Below are 15,312 nucleotides of genomic sequence, written 5' to 3'. Positions count from 1 at the left end.
AACCCAAATTCCTACTAAACAAGAAAGGATAAAGTACGGTATAATCACACTGAGGAATATTATACAGCAGTAAAAATGGCAACCCACAACGATGTGGAGACGTTAATGCTGAGTGAGAAAAGAGTGCATATACCACAATGTCCTATTAATAAAGTTCATAAAGAGCAAAATCAAAACCATATATTGTCTAAGGTATTCATAAAAATTTTAAAACTAATTTAAGGAGGCACAGAAGAGATAAGCACAGAAATTCGGGTCACAAGGAGTTGGGAATTGCACGTGACCAGATGAGCCGGCCAGCGTTCTAGCTCCCAGGTTGGGTGCCGGCCCCCAGGTGTCATTGTGTCCTTACCATTTATTTACTTATTTACACGTTAAGCATTAAAACTAAACTCTTCTAAATTGAACACTTTTAATTCAGGAGCACAACTCGCGGTTTTTAAAAAGCCTGCGGTATTTTAAAATGAAGGACTCACCCCCAAGTGTATTGGTTCCGTACGTGATTGTTATCTAATGAATTGGCAAGATTGGGCCTGTCCCCCGAGGGCCACTGAGGGCAGCCCCAGGCACTTCCCAGACGCCGGCCCGGCCCGAGTGCCCAGGTCCACAGTGTCCCCTGCTCCGAGGCAGCCCTGCCCAGATTCTGGCCTCTCCAAGCACCTGGGGGAGGCCGTAGACCTCTGTCCAGACCCTCACACCAGAGCTGACCTGTGGCTGTCTTAACCTGGCTTCGAGTCACCCCCTCTAACAACAGCAACACTGCTTTGTTTTTGGGGCCTCTCCTGGCACCTGGCACCCGGGCTCTCCTCTCCCAGAAATTGACGAGTGCCGATCCCAGCCGTGCCTGCATGGGGGCTCCTGTCAGGACCGCGTCGCTGGGTACCTGTGTGTCTGCAGCCCAGGGCATGAAGGAGCCCGCTGCGAGCTGGGTAAGACAGGTCCCGGCCCTCGCTGCGGGCCGGCAGCTCCGGCACCCCGGCCGTGGGCCTGGGGCACTGGCGTCCCCTGGCCGTGGTCACGTTGCTCCAGCTGCCCCTCTCCCTGGGCTGGTCTCTGGTTGGGCACTGCCTGCTCTCTCAGGTCCCTGCCAGCTCTGATGTCCAGAAGGACAGCAGTTTATAAATATCTCTGCTTCTGCCTCCCCAGGGGGACTGAGAGCTCAGCTGAGAAAAGCTAGCCTCCTGCAGCCTCTGGCCTGGGGGCAGGGGGGCAGGTCACACCCCAGTGCTCTGCGCCAGAGGAGGGAGGGGAGGCCTGCCGGGTGCACCGCTGAGCAAGCCCTGCTCCCCGCACGCCTGTGGGGTCCTCTGAGCCCCGAGACAGAGACACCGCCCCAGCATGGCGGGGCAGGCCCAGGATGTCCAGTCGGGGCCCCTGCGAAGCCTGGGCGGTGAAGGCCGGAGCGGCCTGGGGGCAGGCTCTGTGGGCAGAGTGGAGGGCAGCGGCGAGGCTGAAGCCGCGGTGCACAGGAGACCCCGGGGGCGCGGGGTCATGCCGTCACATGTCCCGTCTCTGCAGAGACAGACGAGTGCCTGACGCAGCCCTGCAGAAACGGAGGCTCCTGCAGGGACCTCCCGGGGGCCTTTGTCTGCCAGTGCCCCCCAGGCTTCGTTGGAGTCCACTGCGAGACAGGTAGGGGCTGCGCTTGGGGGATCCCCATGCGCCAGGTCCTCAACCACACTCGCTAGGCCCCTGACACCCCGGGAAAACCTCTTGTCAACGAACGTAGACCCTGGGCCGCTCAGAGAGCAGGGGGATGGGGGCAGTCCCCGTGGCCCTGCTGGACAGGACCCCTGGGGGAGGGGCCCCAGGGGGGAGGAGGAGGGGAGGGCCGGGTGCCCGCCAAGGGGAGGGGCCTGTCGCCAGCCCCTTCCGCCCGAGGGGCTCGCCCCGCCGCCCTGCGCCCCCGCCCGGCCTCCCTCCTGCCTCCCCTTCCCTTCTTCCCGCTGTCCTCTCCTCCCTCCCCCAGACACCCCCCTGCCGCCCTGGCCGACTCTCTGGGTGTTCTCCAGAGGTGGACGCCTGCGACTCCAGGCCCTGCCAGCACGGAGGCCGGTGCGAGAACGGTGGTGGGGCCTACCTGTGTGTCTGCCCAGAGGGCTTCTTCGGCTACCACTGCGAGACAGGTGGGGCCCAGCCGCCCTTCCCTCCTCCGGGGTCCTTTCCTCTGCCTGCCCCCGCCTCCTGTACTTACCCTCCCCGGCGATCTCACGTCCCCCCCAGCTCCATGTCCAGCCACAGGCCCTGCTGTTGCTGCACCGGCCAAGCTCAGGGCCGCCCCGGGGGCCAGGAACTCACGGTTCCTCACATCGGGATACCCTCCCTGATCATCCTGAGCAGGGGCTCCTTGGGGACCAGGTCCCGGCTGGAATGTCCCTCCTGGACGAGGGCTTCCCTGACCACAGACCTGCAGGGGCCCCCACCTTATCACCCGTCTCCCCAGCACCATTTTTCTCCTTTGGAGCACTTTCCCGTCTCTGGGACTGTCTGGCAGTACTTCTCTCAACTTGCTGCTGTGTATCCCCTCCCAAAACAGGCCTATCCCCAGGGTGGGGCGTGGCCTGACCTGGGCTGTTCGAGTGTCCCCAGCCCCTAAGCTGGGCGTGGCTGGCTCCACTCAGACCTACTATAGTGTGGTTGGGCTTCTGGGCTCCAGCACCACAGTGCGGACCGCCTGTGGCCTGAGAGCCCCACTGCACAGGCCTGGGGCGGCGGAGGGCACTGCAGGCTCTGGCCTGTGAGCTTGGGGCCGCACCCGCACCCCAACCCCAGTGCTCTCAGCTGCCTGCTGCCCCCGGGAGTGGTCGCCCCAAGTCACCACGTGCGAGAGCCCCACTGCACAGGCCTGGGGCGGCGGAGGGCACTGCAGGCTCTGGCCTGTGAGCTTGGGGCCACACCCGCACCCCAACCCCAGTGCTCTCAGCTGCCTGCTGCCCCCCGGGGGTGGTCGCCCCAAGTCACCTTGGCTCGGGCCGGGGCAGCAGGGCCTGGTTCACAGTCAGAGGCCTTCCCTGCCTGGCCTCTCCACGGGGCCCCAGCAAGCCCTGCCCTCCCCCTACGAGAGTGCCCGCACCCCCCCGTATCCACCTCCCCAGAGCGCGGCCGTGATACCACCCACCTCCACCCCGCAACTGCATCAGCGCAGGAACGGCCCGGGGTCAGGACCAAGGCCCAGCTGGAGGGGGGCCTGGCGATGTGCGCGCACTCACGGCTGCCTCCCCCCTCGCAGTGAGCGACCCCTGCTTCTCCAGCCCCTGTGGGGGCCGCGGCTACTGCCTGGCCAGCAACGGGTCCCACAGCTGCACCTGTAAAGCGGGCTACACGGGCAAGGACTGTGCCAAAGGTGAGGCGGCCAGGGTGCCGACGTCGGGGGCAGACTCCCCTCCTCCCCAGGGCTGCAGACACCCCGTGGGACGGGCCAAAGGGCCAAACGGCCCCCAGGGCCGAGTGTCCAGGCGGCTGCTCTCCCAGACTCTGCCCGGGAAGCCGGGAGGAGCAAACAGGCCGACGGGCGGCATCAGCGCAGTCACGCGTGCGCTCACACGGGAGACCCTCCAGGAGCCCAAGGCGGGCTCCCACCAGCAGTGGCCCACCTGCGCCCCGGGGTAGCCAGGCCCGAGAGCTAATGGGCCAGACACCTGCCTGGGGGCCGGGGCTTCCACGGCCGACAGCTGACCACCCCCCTTCCCTTGTTCTTGACTGAAACCCTGAAGAGCTCTTCCCACCAACGGCCCTCAAGGTGGAGCGAGTGGAGGAGAGCGGGGTCTCCATCTCCTGGCGCCCACCCGAAGGCCCAGCCGCCCGGCAGATGCTCGACGGCTACGCGGTCACCTACGCCTCTTCCGACGGCTCCTACCGCCGCACGGACTTCGTGGACCGGGGCCGCTCCTCGCACCAGCTCCGGGCCCTGGCGGCCGGCAGGGCTTACAACATCTCCGTCTTCTCGGTCAAGCGCAATGCCAACAACAAGAACGACATCAGCAGGCCCGTGGTGCTTCTCACCCGCACGCGTGAGTGTCTGCGGACCTGCCCACCCCCGCCGAGGGCCCCACGGGCCGCACGCCCCGGAGCCGGCTGGGGGCCAGCCAGCCGATCCCCGACACTGGCGCCAGCGCTGCCAGGCAGGGCAGAGAGGGAACCTTCTCACAGAGGAGAGGAACAGCTGCGGGACAGAGACGGCGATGGGGGTGAGGGAGCGAGACTGGGGAAGTGCAGCGGGGCCCCTGAGAAGGTCCTGGGCTGATATGCCAGCCCACACTGGGGCGGGGCCGAGGGGAGGCGGCCAGGTACCCCGGGGGTGAGGACGGAGCCTCCTTGCTGCAGGTCAAGAGAAGGGGCAGCAGGGGCCGCAGGGAGGGCCCTCTGGGGGAGCTGCCCTGAATGGAAGTTGTGTGTAAGGGCGTCCAGAGAGGCTTGGGGCCCCAGCTGGCTTGTCTGCTCCTGGGATCAACAGGGGAGGGGGGAGAATCCCAGAACACACCCATGATGGTGGGATGGTGGGCGCTGGCCCAGGGGGTCAAGAGACTGGGGAAGGGGCGGCTGGAGGCTGGAGGGTGGAGCGAGAACTGGGAATTGATGTGACCACTGGGCGTGTCGAGAGCCCCGTGGGGTGGCCGATGGGCTCCGAGTGAGGCCCGGGGCAGGTGGACACAGGCAGGCGGCTGGGTGCGGACCCTCGGAGGACGGGCGGGGGAGCACCTTCTCAGGTGCCCCGGGAGGAGGGAGGCAGGCATCCTGGCAGCAGCTGCCGGCCCGAGCAGACGCTGACACCGAGGACATTGAGGGCCAGTGCAGGGCGAGACGAGGACTCAGGACAGCACGTCCTGGGGGAGGCCCCGAGCGGTGCCGAGGACACACCGGGCCAGCAGGGCGGGCCGGGCACGTGGCCGAGGAGCGAGCCCTCAGGGGCCTGGGGGAGGAGTAGGCCACCCTCAGCCTGGCTTCAGGAAGAAGTGCTTTTGCGCTGCTCGAGGTGGGGTCTGCCGGGGAAAGGCCTCTGGAAGGAAGACAGCGTGGGAGGGGTACCACTGCGCGCAGAATGGGGCGCTGCACCCCGGGAGCTTCGGGCGCCCCTCTCCGCTCCCTTGACTGGGGTTCGGCCCCCTCCCTGAGGTCGCCAAGGACCCTTCCTGGCTTCTCCCCGTCAGGCCCCTGGACCACCCAGACAGTGCAGGTAGTCGCTGTCGGTGCCACTGAGACAGCCAGCCAGAGGGTCAGGAAGGGCCCACCTCGCCCCTGGCGGTCTGAAGGGGCCAAGACCGCCCAGAGCAGTGTCCACAGCAGCCCCTCTGGAGCCCCCCCAAGGCAGGGGCCTGGGGCGTGTCCACCCACTCCGACTCCGCACTGGGCTGGGGGACATGTTCAGCTAGCCCAGGCTGGATGGCTCACTGTGAGGCCACCTCTCCGCGCCTCCTCTCTTGTCCTGGCCCCGCCCTACCCAGGGGTGAGGAGGTGCCACACGGCTGTGCCCCCATTGTCCCCAGGACCCCGCCCCGTCGAGGGCCTTGAGGTCACCAACGTGACCGCCAGCACCATCTCGGTGCGATGGGCTCTGCACAGGATCCGCCACGCCACCGTCAGCAGCGTCCGCGTGTCCATCCGCCACCCCAAGGCCCAGGAGGACGAGTCCACCGACGTGGACAAGGGTGTGGACAAGTTCACATTCAGGTGAGAGCGCGGCGGCCTTGCCCCACCCCGGCTCCCAGCCTCGCTCTTGCCGCCACCCTGTGCTCCCCACCTGCCCAGCCCCTGGGGGAGCAGGGGCGCTTGGTCAGTCCTGGGTCTCACTCCTGCCTCGCCTCCTCATGGGGCCACCAGACAGGTGTTTCAAAGCGCCCCCAAAAGCAGAGACACTCTAAAAATCTGAGGACAGACCTCCTGCACGGAGGCCAGTGAGACACTGGCCACCCAGAGGCCAGCCCAGAGTTCTTCCAGCCTGAGTCACGCAGACAGACGCCTCTGAGAGGGAGAAACCGTGGCACCCCTGGGTCGCCTGACATTTTTATCTTGTTCAGTAATATGTTCGAACCTTAAACTAGGCATATAAACTTCTTAGGCTTAATTATTACAAATTACATACAAACAAAACTACAAAAATAAAATTCAAATGAACATCAGTCATTCAGAATGGCCGGTGACTGAAATAAACCCCTTAGCAACCCTGCAGGGAAGCCTCAGACCCCACGGCCTAGGCGCCCCGGCTCGGGGACCCCTGTGGCCTAGGCGCCCCGGCTCAGGGAGCCCTGTGGGCTGCTCGTCAACCAGAGAGGTTTCCAGCCCCTGGCCAGGAGGGCAGGCAGTGCTGGAGGGCAAGGGTGAGGAAGAGTGCTGGCAGCCTCCCGGGAAGGGGTCCCCAGGCTGGGGAGTAAAGTCGGCTCCACTCCAGGACACGCCCACCAAATTCCTGCGCAGCAGTCTGGGCGGGCTCAGCGGGAACAGCTCTGCAGCGTCCAGCCCAGAGCAGCCACAGGCCACGGCCAGGGGGCGGGGCTCTGGAAGGTGAGGCCAGGCCAGGCGGGGCGCTCTGTCCGCCACATCCTCTGAACCACCCACATTTTGGTACGTTTCTGGTTTGCAGACTTCTCACAACCACTTTCTCTGTGCGTGTCTGTCCTTTCCGTCTAAGCAGACGGCTGTCAGTGCTGGAGACGACACTCCACTTTCTTTGTCTTTTAAGTATTGCTGTGACTCTCCTTGATTCACATCCTGCCCACTTCCCAAGAGTGGCAGGACAGAAACACAAGTGGAGCCCAAGGTGGGCATTCTGTGGCTACGTCAGGGTCCCCAAGACCACGCCCACGTTCACTAGGGGGCCCCCAGGACTCAGCAGAGGCCGTGCTCACAGCTGGATTCAGGACAGAGAAAGGATACAAAGAATATCAGTAAAAGGAAGGGGCGCAGAGACAAGTCGGGGACCAGGCGTGAGCTTCCAGAGCCCCCTCCCCTCACACGACACGCTTAGCTCCGCACCACCAGCCGTGACGAGACCGTGAGGTGCTGTCTCCCCAGGGAGCCCGTCAGAGACACAGCGCCTGGGGCTTTTCCTGGGAGTGGTCGCGGGCACCTGTGCCTGGTGAAGGTTCCAGACTCCCAGGAGGAAGCGGCACTCCGCAGGAGCCTCACTGGGCACAAACGTCTAGGGGCAGCGAGGCCGTCTGCTCCACGAGGGGGCTGGGGACCCTCCCGGCGCACCCAGCCCAGGGCCAGCCTCGCGGGCGGGCGGGGGCCTGTTAACCCTTTTCCTCCAATTGCCCTATTCCGGCCTCTCCTGTCTTAACACCAGCCACCCCGGCAGGCCTGTGACCTTCCCAGCCACTCCAATACTAGACAGACAGACCAGGGAGTAGCTTCCTACCCCCGGAGCACTCAGGTCTCAGGCCACAAATCTGGCCTTCGTGGAGGCTGCCTGGCCACCAGCACTGGCACGACCCCTGGCCCCCGTCACACCCGCGCGGACGAGCCTCAGTCTGGCAGCACAGCCGTCCCGTTCCTCTCTCCCTGGCCTCCCCTCCCCACAGGGCCCTGCTTCCAGGAAGGAGATACACCATCTGGGTGACTGCCCTCAGCGGGCCTGGGGGGCAGGAGCACCCCACCGAGAGCCTGGCCTCGGCGCCGCTGCACGTGTGGACCCGTAAGTAGGATGGCGAGGGCTCGGCTCGCACGGGGGCTTCTGGAAGCTCTCGCCTCCCCCCGAGCCCTCAGTCCTCTCCAAAGTGGCCGCACACCAGAAACCTGGCCCTGGCCACGTGTACCAGGCGTGCCCAGAGGCGCCCGGGATGGCGGCTGCAGGGGGCTGGGTGGCCCTCCCGCGGGGGACGACCTTCCTAGGCAGCCCTCCGCGTGGCTGCTCGCACGCTGCCGGGCTCCTGCGGGACCAGGGTCACCAAGCAGGGCAGGAGGGACAAGCGGCAAGTTGCCCGAGTGAGCGCCACGCTGCCACGGGGACACCCGGCCCTCACTGCCCCTCTCTCCCCAACACGCGGGCTGTCCGGGCACAGGGGGCACAGTGGACAGGGGTGGGGAAAGGGGCAGGGGCTTGGTGAGCAGGGCCTTGCCCGGTGGTGCAGGTGGACAGCACAGGCTCAAGTCCTTGCTCTGACCCTCAGTGCTGGGGCCCTGGCCCACCCTCTGCCTGTCTAGCCCCCTCCCCTATCTACATCCCAGGAGAAGGCGTGCATGGCCAGTCTCGAGGGATGGAAAGTGTCACCGGGAGGGCACCCTGATGGACTGACCAGGCAGGGGGCCTCACCGGGGGCCAGCGGGTGGCATTCTGGGGGTGCCTCTTGGGGCAGGAGGGGGAGCTGCTGCAGGCCCTGAGCAGCTGCAAACGTCCCTCCACACCACCCTTTAGGACCACGAAGTGGTCTGTAACCACCCAAGCTGGCTTCAAATGAAGCTTCAGCAATCCGTGTCAGATCTTTAAACCGTGTCCTGGGCAGAAGACCCCGTCAACCCCCTTCACTTCCCTCCCCTGCTCCGTGCTCGTCTAGGGCCTCTGCCGCCAGCCAACCTGACCGCCGCCCGAGTCACGGCCACCTCCGCCCACGTAGTCTGGGATGCCCCCACTCCGGGCACCTCACTGGAGGCCTACGTCATCAACGTGACCACTAGCCAGAGCAGCAAGAGCCGCTACGTCCCCAACGGGAGGCTGGTGTCCTACACAGTGCGGGACCTGAGGCCTGGGCGGCGGTACCAGCTGTCAGTGACGGCCGTGCAGAGCGCCGGGGGCGACCAGCTGCACAGCGAGCCCGCTCACCTGTACATCATCACCTGTAAGTGCGGCACCTTGTCCGGGAGGCAGCTCTCCTGCTCTGGCCCAGGCCACACTGTCCCAGGGACAGACAGGCAGCCGAGCACAGGGCTGTGCTGACACAGAATTGCATGCATGGAAGTTGGGGGAGGAGTTCCTGGGCAGCTGGTGCTGGGGCAGTGAGCTGACAGTTCAGAAGACTAAGCATCTCACTCCTCACCTTGTGCCGTCCGCCCGAGTGGACCCCAGATGGCTGAGCGGTAAATACAGGGCATCACCCTGAAAACAAGCGCCGAGAGTGGGCAGTGGCAGCGTGGAGGCGGCCCTGGGTGGCAGCCTGGCAGCCAGGCCTGAGCCGTGAGGAGCTGCTGGACCGCAGCATGGGAAGGAGGGGCAGGACAGCCTCAGCAAGGGGTGGGCTGGGAGAGGCAAGAAGTAAGGGCAGAGTGGGCGGACGGAGGGTGGGGGCAGCTGAGGAACACGGAGGCTCAAGGCCACGGTGAGGGCACGGGTCGGCTCCCAGGAGCACAGGAGGCCCGCTGGGTCCCGCGGGGGTCCTGCCCGACCCCGCTTACACGTCACAGCTCACAAGAGGACGGCCGGTCTGGATGGTGCTGCGGGGAGGTGGGCGGCGGCCCGGGCTCCCTCCTCTCCCAACCCACCGACCTGCCCTCAGGGCATGGGGCGCACTTGCCCTGTGACATTCAGACCCAGCTCAGCCCCAGGCGCGCCCACCAGGCAGACAGGGCAGGTCGGGGCCCCTCTGTGAGCTGGTGGGGGGCGGGGGGTCTCGCAGGTGAGGCGGGTACCCAGCCCTGGGGGTGGGGGCTGCTGAAGGCCACGGTTAGGCGACAAGGACCCACGGAGGAGCCATGCCCTCTCTCTCGGGGTGTGCAGGGCGTGGGCCTCAGATGAGGTGAGTCTGGACGGGGTCCGAGGCCCGGCCCCACCTGCAGGCGGAAAGCCTGGGCCAGGGTGGGGGGCGGGGACCGGCACCTGGACCACTCCCAGGCTGCATCCGCAGCTCCCCATCGGGCGGGGAGCGGGGCTCGGGGTGGGATGGGGGTACGTGCCCCTTTGGCTCTCACCTCGGAGCAGCGGGGCAGGACGGGGGCACAGGGAGCCCCAGACCAGCCCGCGCGGCCACCCCGTCCTCCACCCGCCCGCAGCCGCGAGGGACGGCGCCGACAGACGCTGGCACCGGGAAGGACTCCCCCCGCGGGCGCTCAGAACCCGACCGGCCCCCGCGCGCCTGCCGGAGCTGCGCCTGCTCAACGACCCCGGCGCCCCCGCACCGCCGACCCAGGCCCCCAGGTGCCCGCCTCAGCCGCCGCCCCTGAGAGCCTGGGCCCAGAACCCACCTGCTGACCCGCGCTGACTCTCCCACAGGTTCTCGGAGCTCGTGGACGGCAGAGGACGAGTGAGCGCCAGCTTCCGGAGCTCGCCTGGCAGACGGGTCACCATGAGATCACGTGAGTGCCAGGCCTCCCAGTGGGATGAGGGTCGAGGTCCCTGAAACCTGGGCTTCCAGACCACCTCCAGTGCCCCGCACCGTCCCCAGCAGGGGACCCCGATGGGGTCGGAGGCCCTGGGCTCCAGGGAGAGAAGCCGCTCAAGAAGGCGGCCCAGGGACAGTCCTGGGCGCGAGGCAGCAGGCTTCATGGTCAGCGCGCTGTGGCATCCTGATCTCTCCTAGAACCCACGGCTCTGGTGCAGCTGGAGAACGCGGAGGAGGTCCCCGAGCAGGTCAGCCTGGCCCTCCAGCTCCCCGGACGCAGTGGTGACAAGGGCGTGGAAAGTAAGTCAGCAGGAGTGGATTTCAGGGCTGACCACCCTCAGGGGCCTGAAGGACCCCAGTGAGGAGGGCTGAGGCACGGGGCCTGCCCGAGGGGCAGCCGAGCGCCCCGCCCTGGAAAGGGGGGACCAAACCACACCACGCAGGCAGACCAGAACAGGCCTGGGGGCTGCAGCCACCCAGACATTCAGGGTCCTCCCTGGAGAGACTGGCCCACCGCTGCCCCCTGCAGACGGCCCCTCCTCTCCCTCTGCGAGCAGCAGAGCCCTCCCTGCCTCTCCCAGAGATGTACAGGGAGCAGGATGGCAGCAATGAGTGGAGGGGCAGCCGCTGGGCGGCTCCAGCTGGAGGACCGCCTAGGAGGCTGCCGCTACCCAGGCTCGGCAAGCAGGGCCTGAACTGTCTGCCGGTGAGGGCCACAGCTGGGCAGCTCCAAGAAGCCACCTTCCTTCCTCAAACTCAGACCCTTGCTCTATCTTTCCTCCCGTTCTAACCCTCGGGGCCTTGTCCCTCTGGGGACAGTTCTAGGAGCCAGTGGCCCTTTCTCCTGAGCTACACCACAGGCTCAGACTGGGCTCACCCATCAGCCAGTCCCCAGAGAAGGCAGAGTACTCGGTAAAGGGAGAGTCAAGCGCCCAGGATGCGGCCTCACCTGCAGGCCCCCAGCGCACCCAAGGACACCTGGACACATCCAGGCACCTGCACCACAGGGTGTGTTTGCCAGCGGTGGCTCCACGGCCCCACAGCCCAGCACCCCTCACTGTACGAGGCCTTGGTGAGCACCAGGGGGGCGCAGTTTGCGGGTCGGACGCGGTCAGAGAACGAAGCCACCGGCTAAGGTGCGGTCAGAGTGTTGCTGGCGTTTTGTAAGTGAAAAAACAAACATTTTATCTGATGGTGTGCGTTATGTCAGCCCTTTTAAATATCAGATGTTTCATTTCACAAAACTCAGAAATTAGAGGGATGTGAGTGACCTCTCCTGGGTCCCTTCTTAAGGAGAGATTCGAGGTGGCACCAGGCTGGCCCCGGATGTCACTGCCATCTGCAGCGTTTGCTAACGTGAGGGACGAAGCCTTGAGAGAGCGTGCGATGATTTTAGGTGATAACAGGACGAAACATCTCGAATGGCCCCCAGGTGCACAGAATTAGTCGCGGTCTTTGGCTCCTGTCACATTCTCACCATCAGGCCAGGCTGGCCCCCTTTTACTTAGTGAGTCTGGTTGGTTAGCTTTTGCTAAACTAACAGCCTTCCGACCTGGAACCCACCCATGAACCAGAACACAGCAGTAACCTGTGTCTTGCTGTTGTCCTCCCAGTGAACCACGAGCTTGAGTTCGTGCTGCCATCCCTCTGCTCCATCAGAGGCTGGATGGTAGGAGTGAGTTCACCGCCCGCATGGGTGTCCGACAGCCACAGGCTTTCCTCACCGGGCAGCATCTGGCTGTGTGCCGCCCCCAGACCCGCGTTTGCGCCCAGCATCCTGTGCTCGTTCACCCTCACTGTCCAGCATCTAGTCCGTCGGTGAACTCGCTCCGAGGGCACGTGGGCCGTGTCTGCCGTTGTCGGCAGTGCTGCTCTGTGCTCCCGTACACATCTCCCGGCTCGTGTGCAGGCTCGGGATGTGTGAATGCCGCAGTGACAAGAGACTGCGAGTTGTCTTCCAAGTGGGGTATCAGTCTGGATCCTCCCAGCAGCAGTCAAGAGGTGCAGTGAGTTGGCCCACAGTCTCTCCAGAATCTGAGCTTGTCAGGTTTCGCCGTCCTGCCAGCAGGACGGGTGTGAAGAGCACTGTAATGATCTGATCTGTGTCCCTCGAGAACTGGCGTGGTCGGCACCTCGTCGTGGCCCCCTCCTCCGTGCCGCTGCCTGGCTTCCTCAGGCCGAGCCTGACCACCTTAGAGGCTGCCTCTTTGGCAAGGCTCGCAGTCCCACGGGGCCAGTCCTCTCGCTGCCCGTCAATGTCTTGGCTGTTCTTGCCTTTGTATTTCTGTAAACGTTTACAATCAGCTTGCCAAGGTCCACAAAGTACTTGTTGGAACTTTACATGGCCAAACTTCTGAGGCCCTATATGCCTGAAAATACACTTATTAGCCCTCACATTTGAAGGACAATTTAGCTAGGTATAAAATTCGAGGTTCAAAGTTCCTCTCCCATTCAGTTCTTCAAACATTTGTCCACTGTCATCAACTGTGCTGTCACTGGGTGTCAATCTTGTTCTTGTTTCCTTCTAGAATAATCTGCTCCTTCTCTCTGGTAGTTCCTAGACTTTTCTTTCTACGGAAAGAAAAGTCTAAGGGAAGGACGATCCCCAGAAAGCCCCAGGCACCCCCCAAGCACAACAGTTAATGCTCCTGATTTGGCATTTGCTCACCAAGCAACTCTCCAGGTCAGGGCCGCTCCTTCAAGCACCCAGGAGATGCTCCTGGAGGATTCCCAAGATTCCTGCCATCCTGGGAACTTGGAGTGAATGCAGAAGCTGGTCCAATTCTTCCTGTTTCCCCCAATTTCTCACCCCAGGAGGGCTTTTGGACTCTGCTGGCTTTATCCCCTTGACACCCATACAAGTGGGGGCAGAACTTAAACCTCTCTACTCTGTAATTTATCCTTCATATAGGAGGAGCCCATTGCCCCCGCCCCAGGGTGCAGCCCCATCCTTGTCCCCCACCTTCGTTCAAAACAGCCTTCTCTTTGTTTTTATTTACTCGTGAGTGTGTTTGTGTGTGTGTGTGTGTGTGTGTGTGTGTGTGTGTGTGTGTGTGTGTCTGTCACGATAAACTCAGGATTCAGTGGAGACTTTGTAAAATGAGGCTACAGAGTGGTGCCCCAGTAAAAACCCCACTGCTGCATATAACTCTAGGCTTCGGGTCCCAGCTGCCCGAGCATGGCACAAACGTCAGTCACAGTCTCTGCAGGCTGGTGTCCCAAGTACAGAGAGTAAGGATTGCTGACGTGGGCTCACAGGTTCTAAACACCCCCACACACTTCCATGTTCTGTAAGGTTACCATAAAATGTCTCTGGACAATTGTTATGTACAGTGTCTAAAATCCATATGGAATTGGAAGGGACCCGGAATAGCAAAAAACATCCTAAAAAAGTAGGAAGACTCACATACCCGTTTGTCAAAACTTAGTACAAAGCAATGGGAATCAAGTCACTGCCAGATACTGGCACGAGGATAGACGTATAAATCGGTGGAATAGAATTAAGAGTCCAGAAATAAACCTATACGTCTGTGGTCAACTGATTTCAACAGGGGTGCCAAGACCATTCAGTGGAGGAAAGAAGAGTCTTTTCAGCAAACGGTGCTGGCACAGCTGGACACCCACATACAAAAGAATGAAGTCGGACCCCCTACCTCACACCACACACAAAATTAATTAAAAATGGATCAAAGACCTAAATGTAAGAGCTAAAACTATAAAATTCTTAGAAGAAAACACGGGTAAATCTGTATTACCTTGGATTTGACAAAGGATTTTTTTTTAATATTTATTTATTTACTTATTTTTGGCTGCATCAGGTCGTAGTTGTGGCATGCAGGATCTTTCGTTGTGGCACACAGGCTTCTCTCTAGTTGTGGCACGCAGGCTCGAGAGACCATGGGCTCAGTAGTTGTGGCGCATGGGCTTAACTGCCCCACAGCATGTGAGATCTTAGTGCCCCAACCAGGGATCGAACCACGTCCCCTGGAAGGCAGATTCTTAACCACTGGACCACCAAGGAAGTCCCAAAGGATTTTTAGATATGGCACCAAAAGCAAGAGCAACAAAAGAAAAAACAGGTTAAGTTGGACTTCATCAAAATTTAAAACTTTCTGTGCTTCAGAAGACATCATCAAGGAAGTGAAAAGACAACACATAAAATGGGAGAAAATATTTGCAAATCATATATTTGAAAAGGAATCTGAATCTAAAATATATAAAGAACTCTTAAAGCTGAATAAGAGGAAGACAAATAACCCAATTAAGAAATAAGCAGGGCTTCCCTGGTGGCACAGTGGTTGGGAGTCCGCCTGCCGATGCAGGGGACGCGGGTTCGTGCCCCGGTCCGGGAAGATCCCACGTGCCGCGGAGTGGCTGGGCCCATGGCCCATGGCCGCTGAGCCTGCGCGTCCGGAGCCTGTGCTCCGCAACGGGAGAGGCCACGACAGTGAGAGGCCCGCGTACCGCAAAAAAAAAAAAAAAAAGAAAGAAGGAAAGGATCTGAATAGACATTTCTCCAAGGAAGATATACAAATGGGAACAAGCCCATGAGAAGATGTTTGGTATCACTAGTCATCAGGGAAATGCTAATCAAAACCACAGTGAGATGCCTCTTCACATACACCAGGATGGCTAGAATGAAAAAGTCAGGATACCCACAAGCACTGATGAGGATGTGAAGAAACTGGAACCCTCCAACACTGCTGGTGGGAATGTAGAGTCGTGCAGCTGCTTCAGTTCCTCAAAGAATTAAATGTGGAGTTACCATGTGACCCAGCAATTCCACTCCTAGCTACACATCCAAGAGAAATGAAAACGTATGTCCACACAAGGACTTACACAGATGGCCACTGCAGCACTATTCACAATTGCCGAAAGGTGGAAACAGCTGATGAATGGATGAACAAATGTGTTATATTCAAAATTATTGGACCATGAAAAGGAATAAAGTACTGATAAATGCTACAACATAGATGAACCTTGAAAACATTATGCTAAGTGAGAGAAGCCAGTCATAAAGAACACATAATCTGATTCCATTCATGTGAAAGTCCAGAATAGGGAA

At 61.6% G+C, this 15,312-nt stretch overlaps 2 protein-coding genes across 5 annotated transcripts in view; one reads left to right on the top strand and one right to left on the bottom strand.

Moving 5' to 3' along the window:
• MTERF4 (mitochondrial transcription termination factor 4) overlaps positions 1–15,312 on the bottom strand; it is a 49,226-nt gene that overhangs the window by 10,352 nt on the left and 23,562 nt on the right. The gene's annotated exons all lie outside the window — the stretch shown is intronic.
• The window catches only part of SNED1 (sushi, nidogen and EGF like domains 1), an 89,301-nt gene that overhangs the window by 58,993 nt on the left and 14,996 nt on the right, over positions 1–15,312 (top strand). For both annotated transcript variants that reach the window (XM_060015788.1, XM_060015787.1), the window contains exons 16-26: positions 816–929; positions 1,519–1,632; positions 2,013–2,126; positions 3,230–3,343; positions 3,714–4,010; positions 5,484–5,667; positions 7,518–7,630; positions 8,490–8,771; positions 9,919–10,063; positions 10,139–10,221; positions 10,446–10,547. In XM_060015788.1, coding sequence (XP_059871771.1) covers positions 816–929; positions 1,519–1,632; positions 2,013–2,126; positions 3,230–3,343; positions 3,714–4,010; positions 5,484–5,667; positions 7,518–7,630; positions 8,490–8,771; positions 9,919–10,063; positions 10,139–10,221; positions 10,446–10,547 — 1,662 coding nt within the window. The remainder of the gene's footprint in view (positions 1–815; positions 930–1,518; positions 1,633–2,012; positions 2,127–3,229; positions 3,344–3,713; positions 4,011–5,483; positions 5,668–7,517; positions 7,631–8,489; positions 8,772–9,918; positions 10,064–10,138; positions 10,222–10,445; positions 10,548–15,312) is intronic.

The sequence above is a fragment of the Delphinus delphis genome, chromosome 7, assembly GCF_949987515.2.
Source record: "Delphinus delphis chromosome 7, mDelDel1.2, whole genome shotgun sequence".
In the NCBI taxonomy this organism is placed as follows: domain Eukaryota; kingdom Metazoa; phylum Chordata; class Mammalia; order Artiodactyla; family Delphinidae; genus Delphinus; species Delphinus delphis.
The sequence above is the reverse complement of the archived record's forward strand: the minus strand, read 5'-3'. Positions and strand labels throughout refer to the sequence as shown.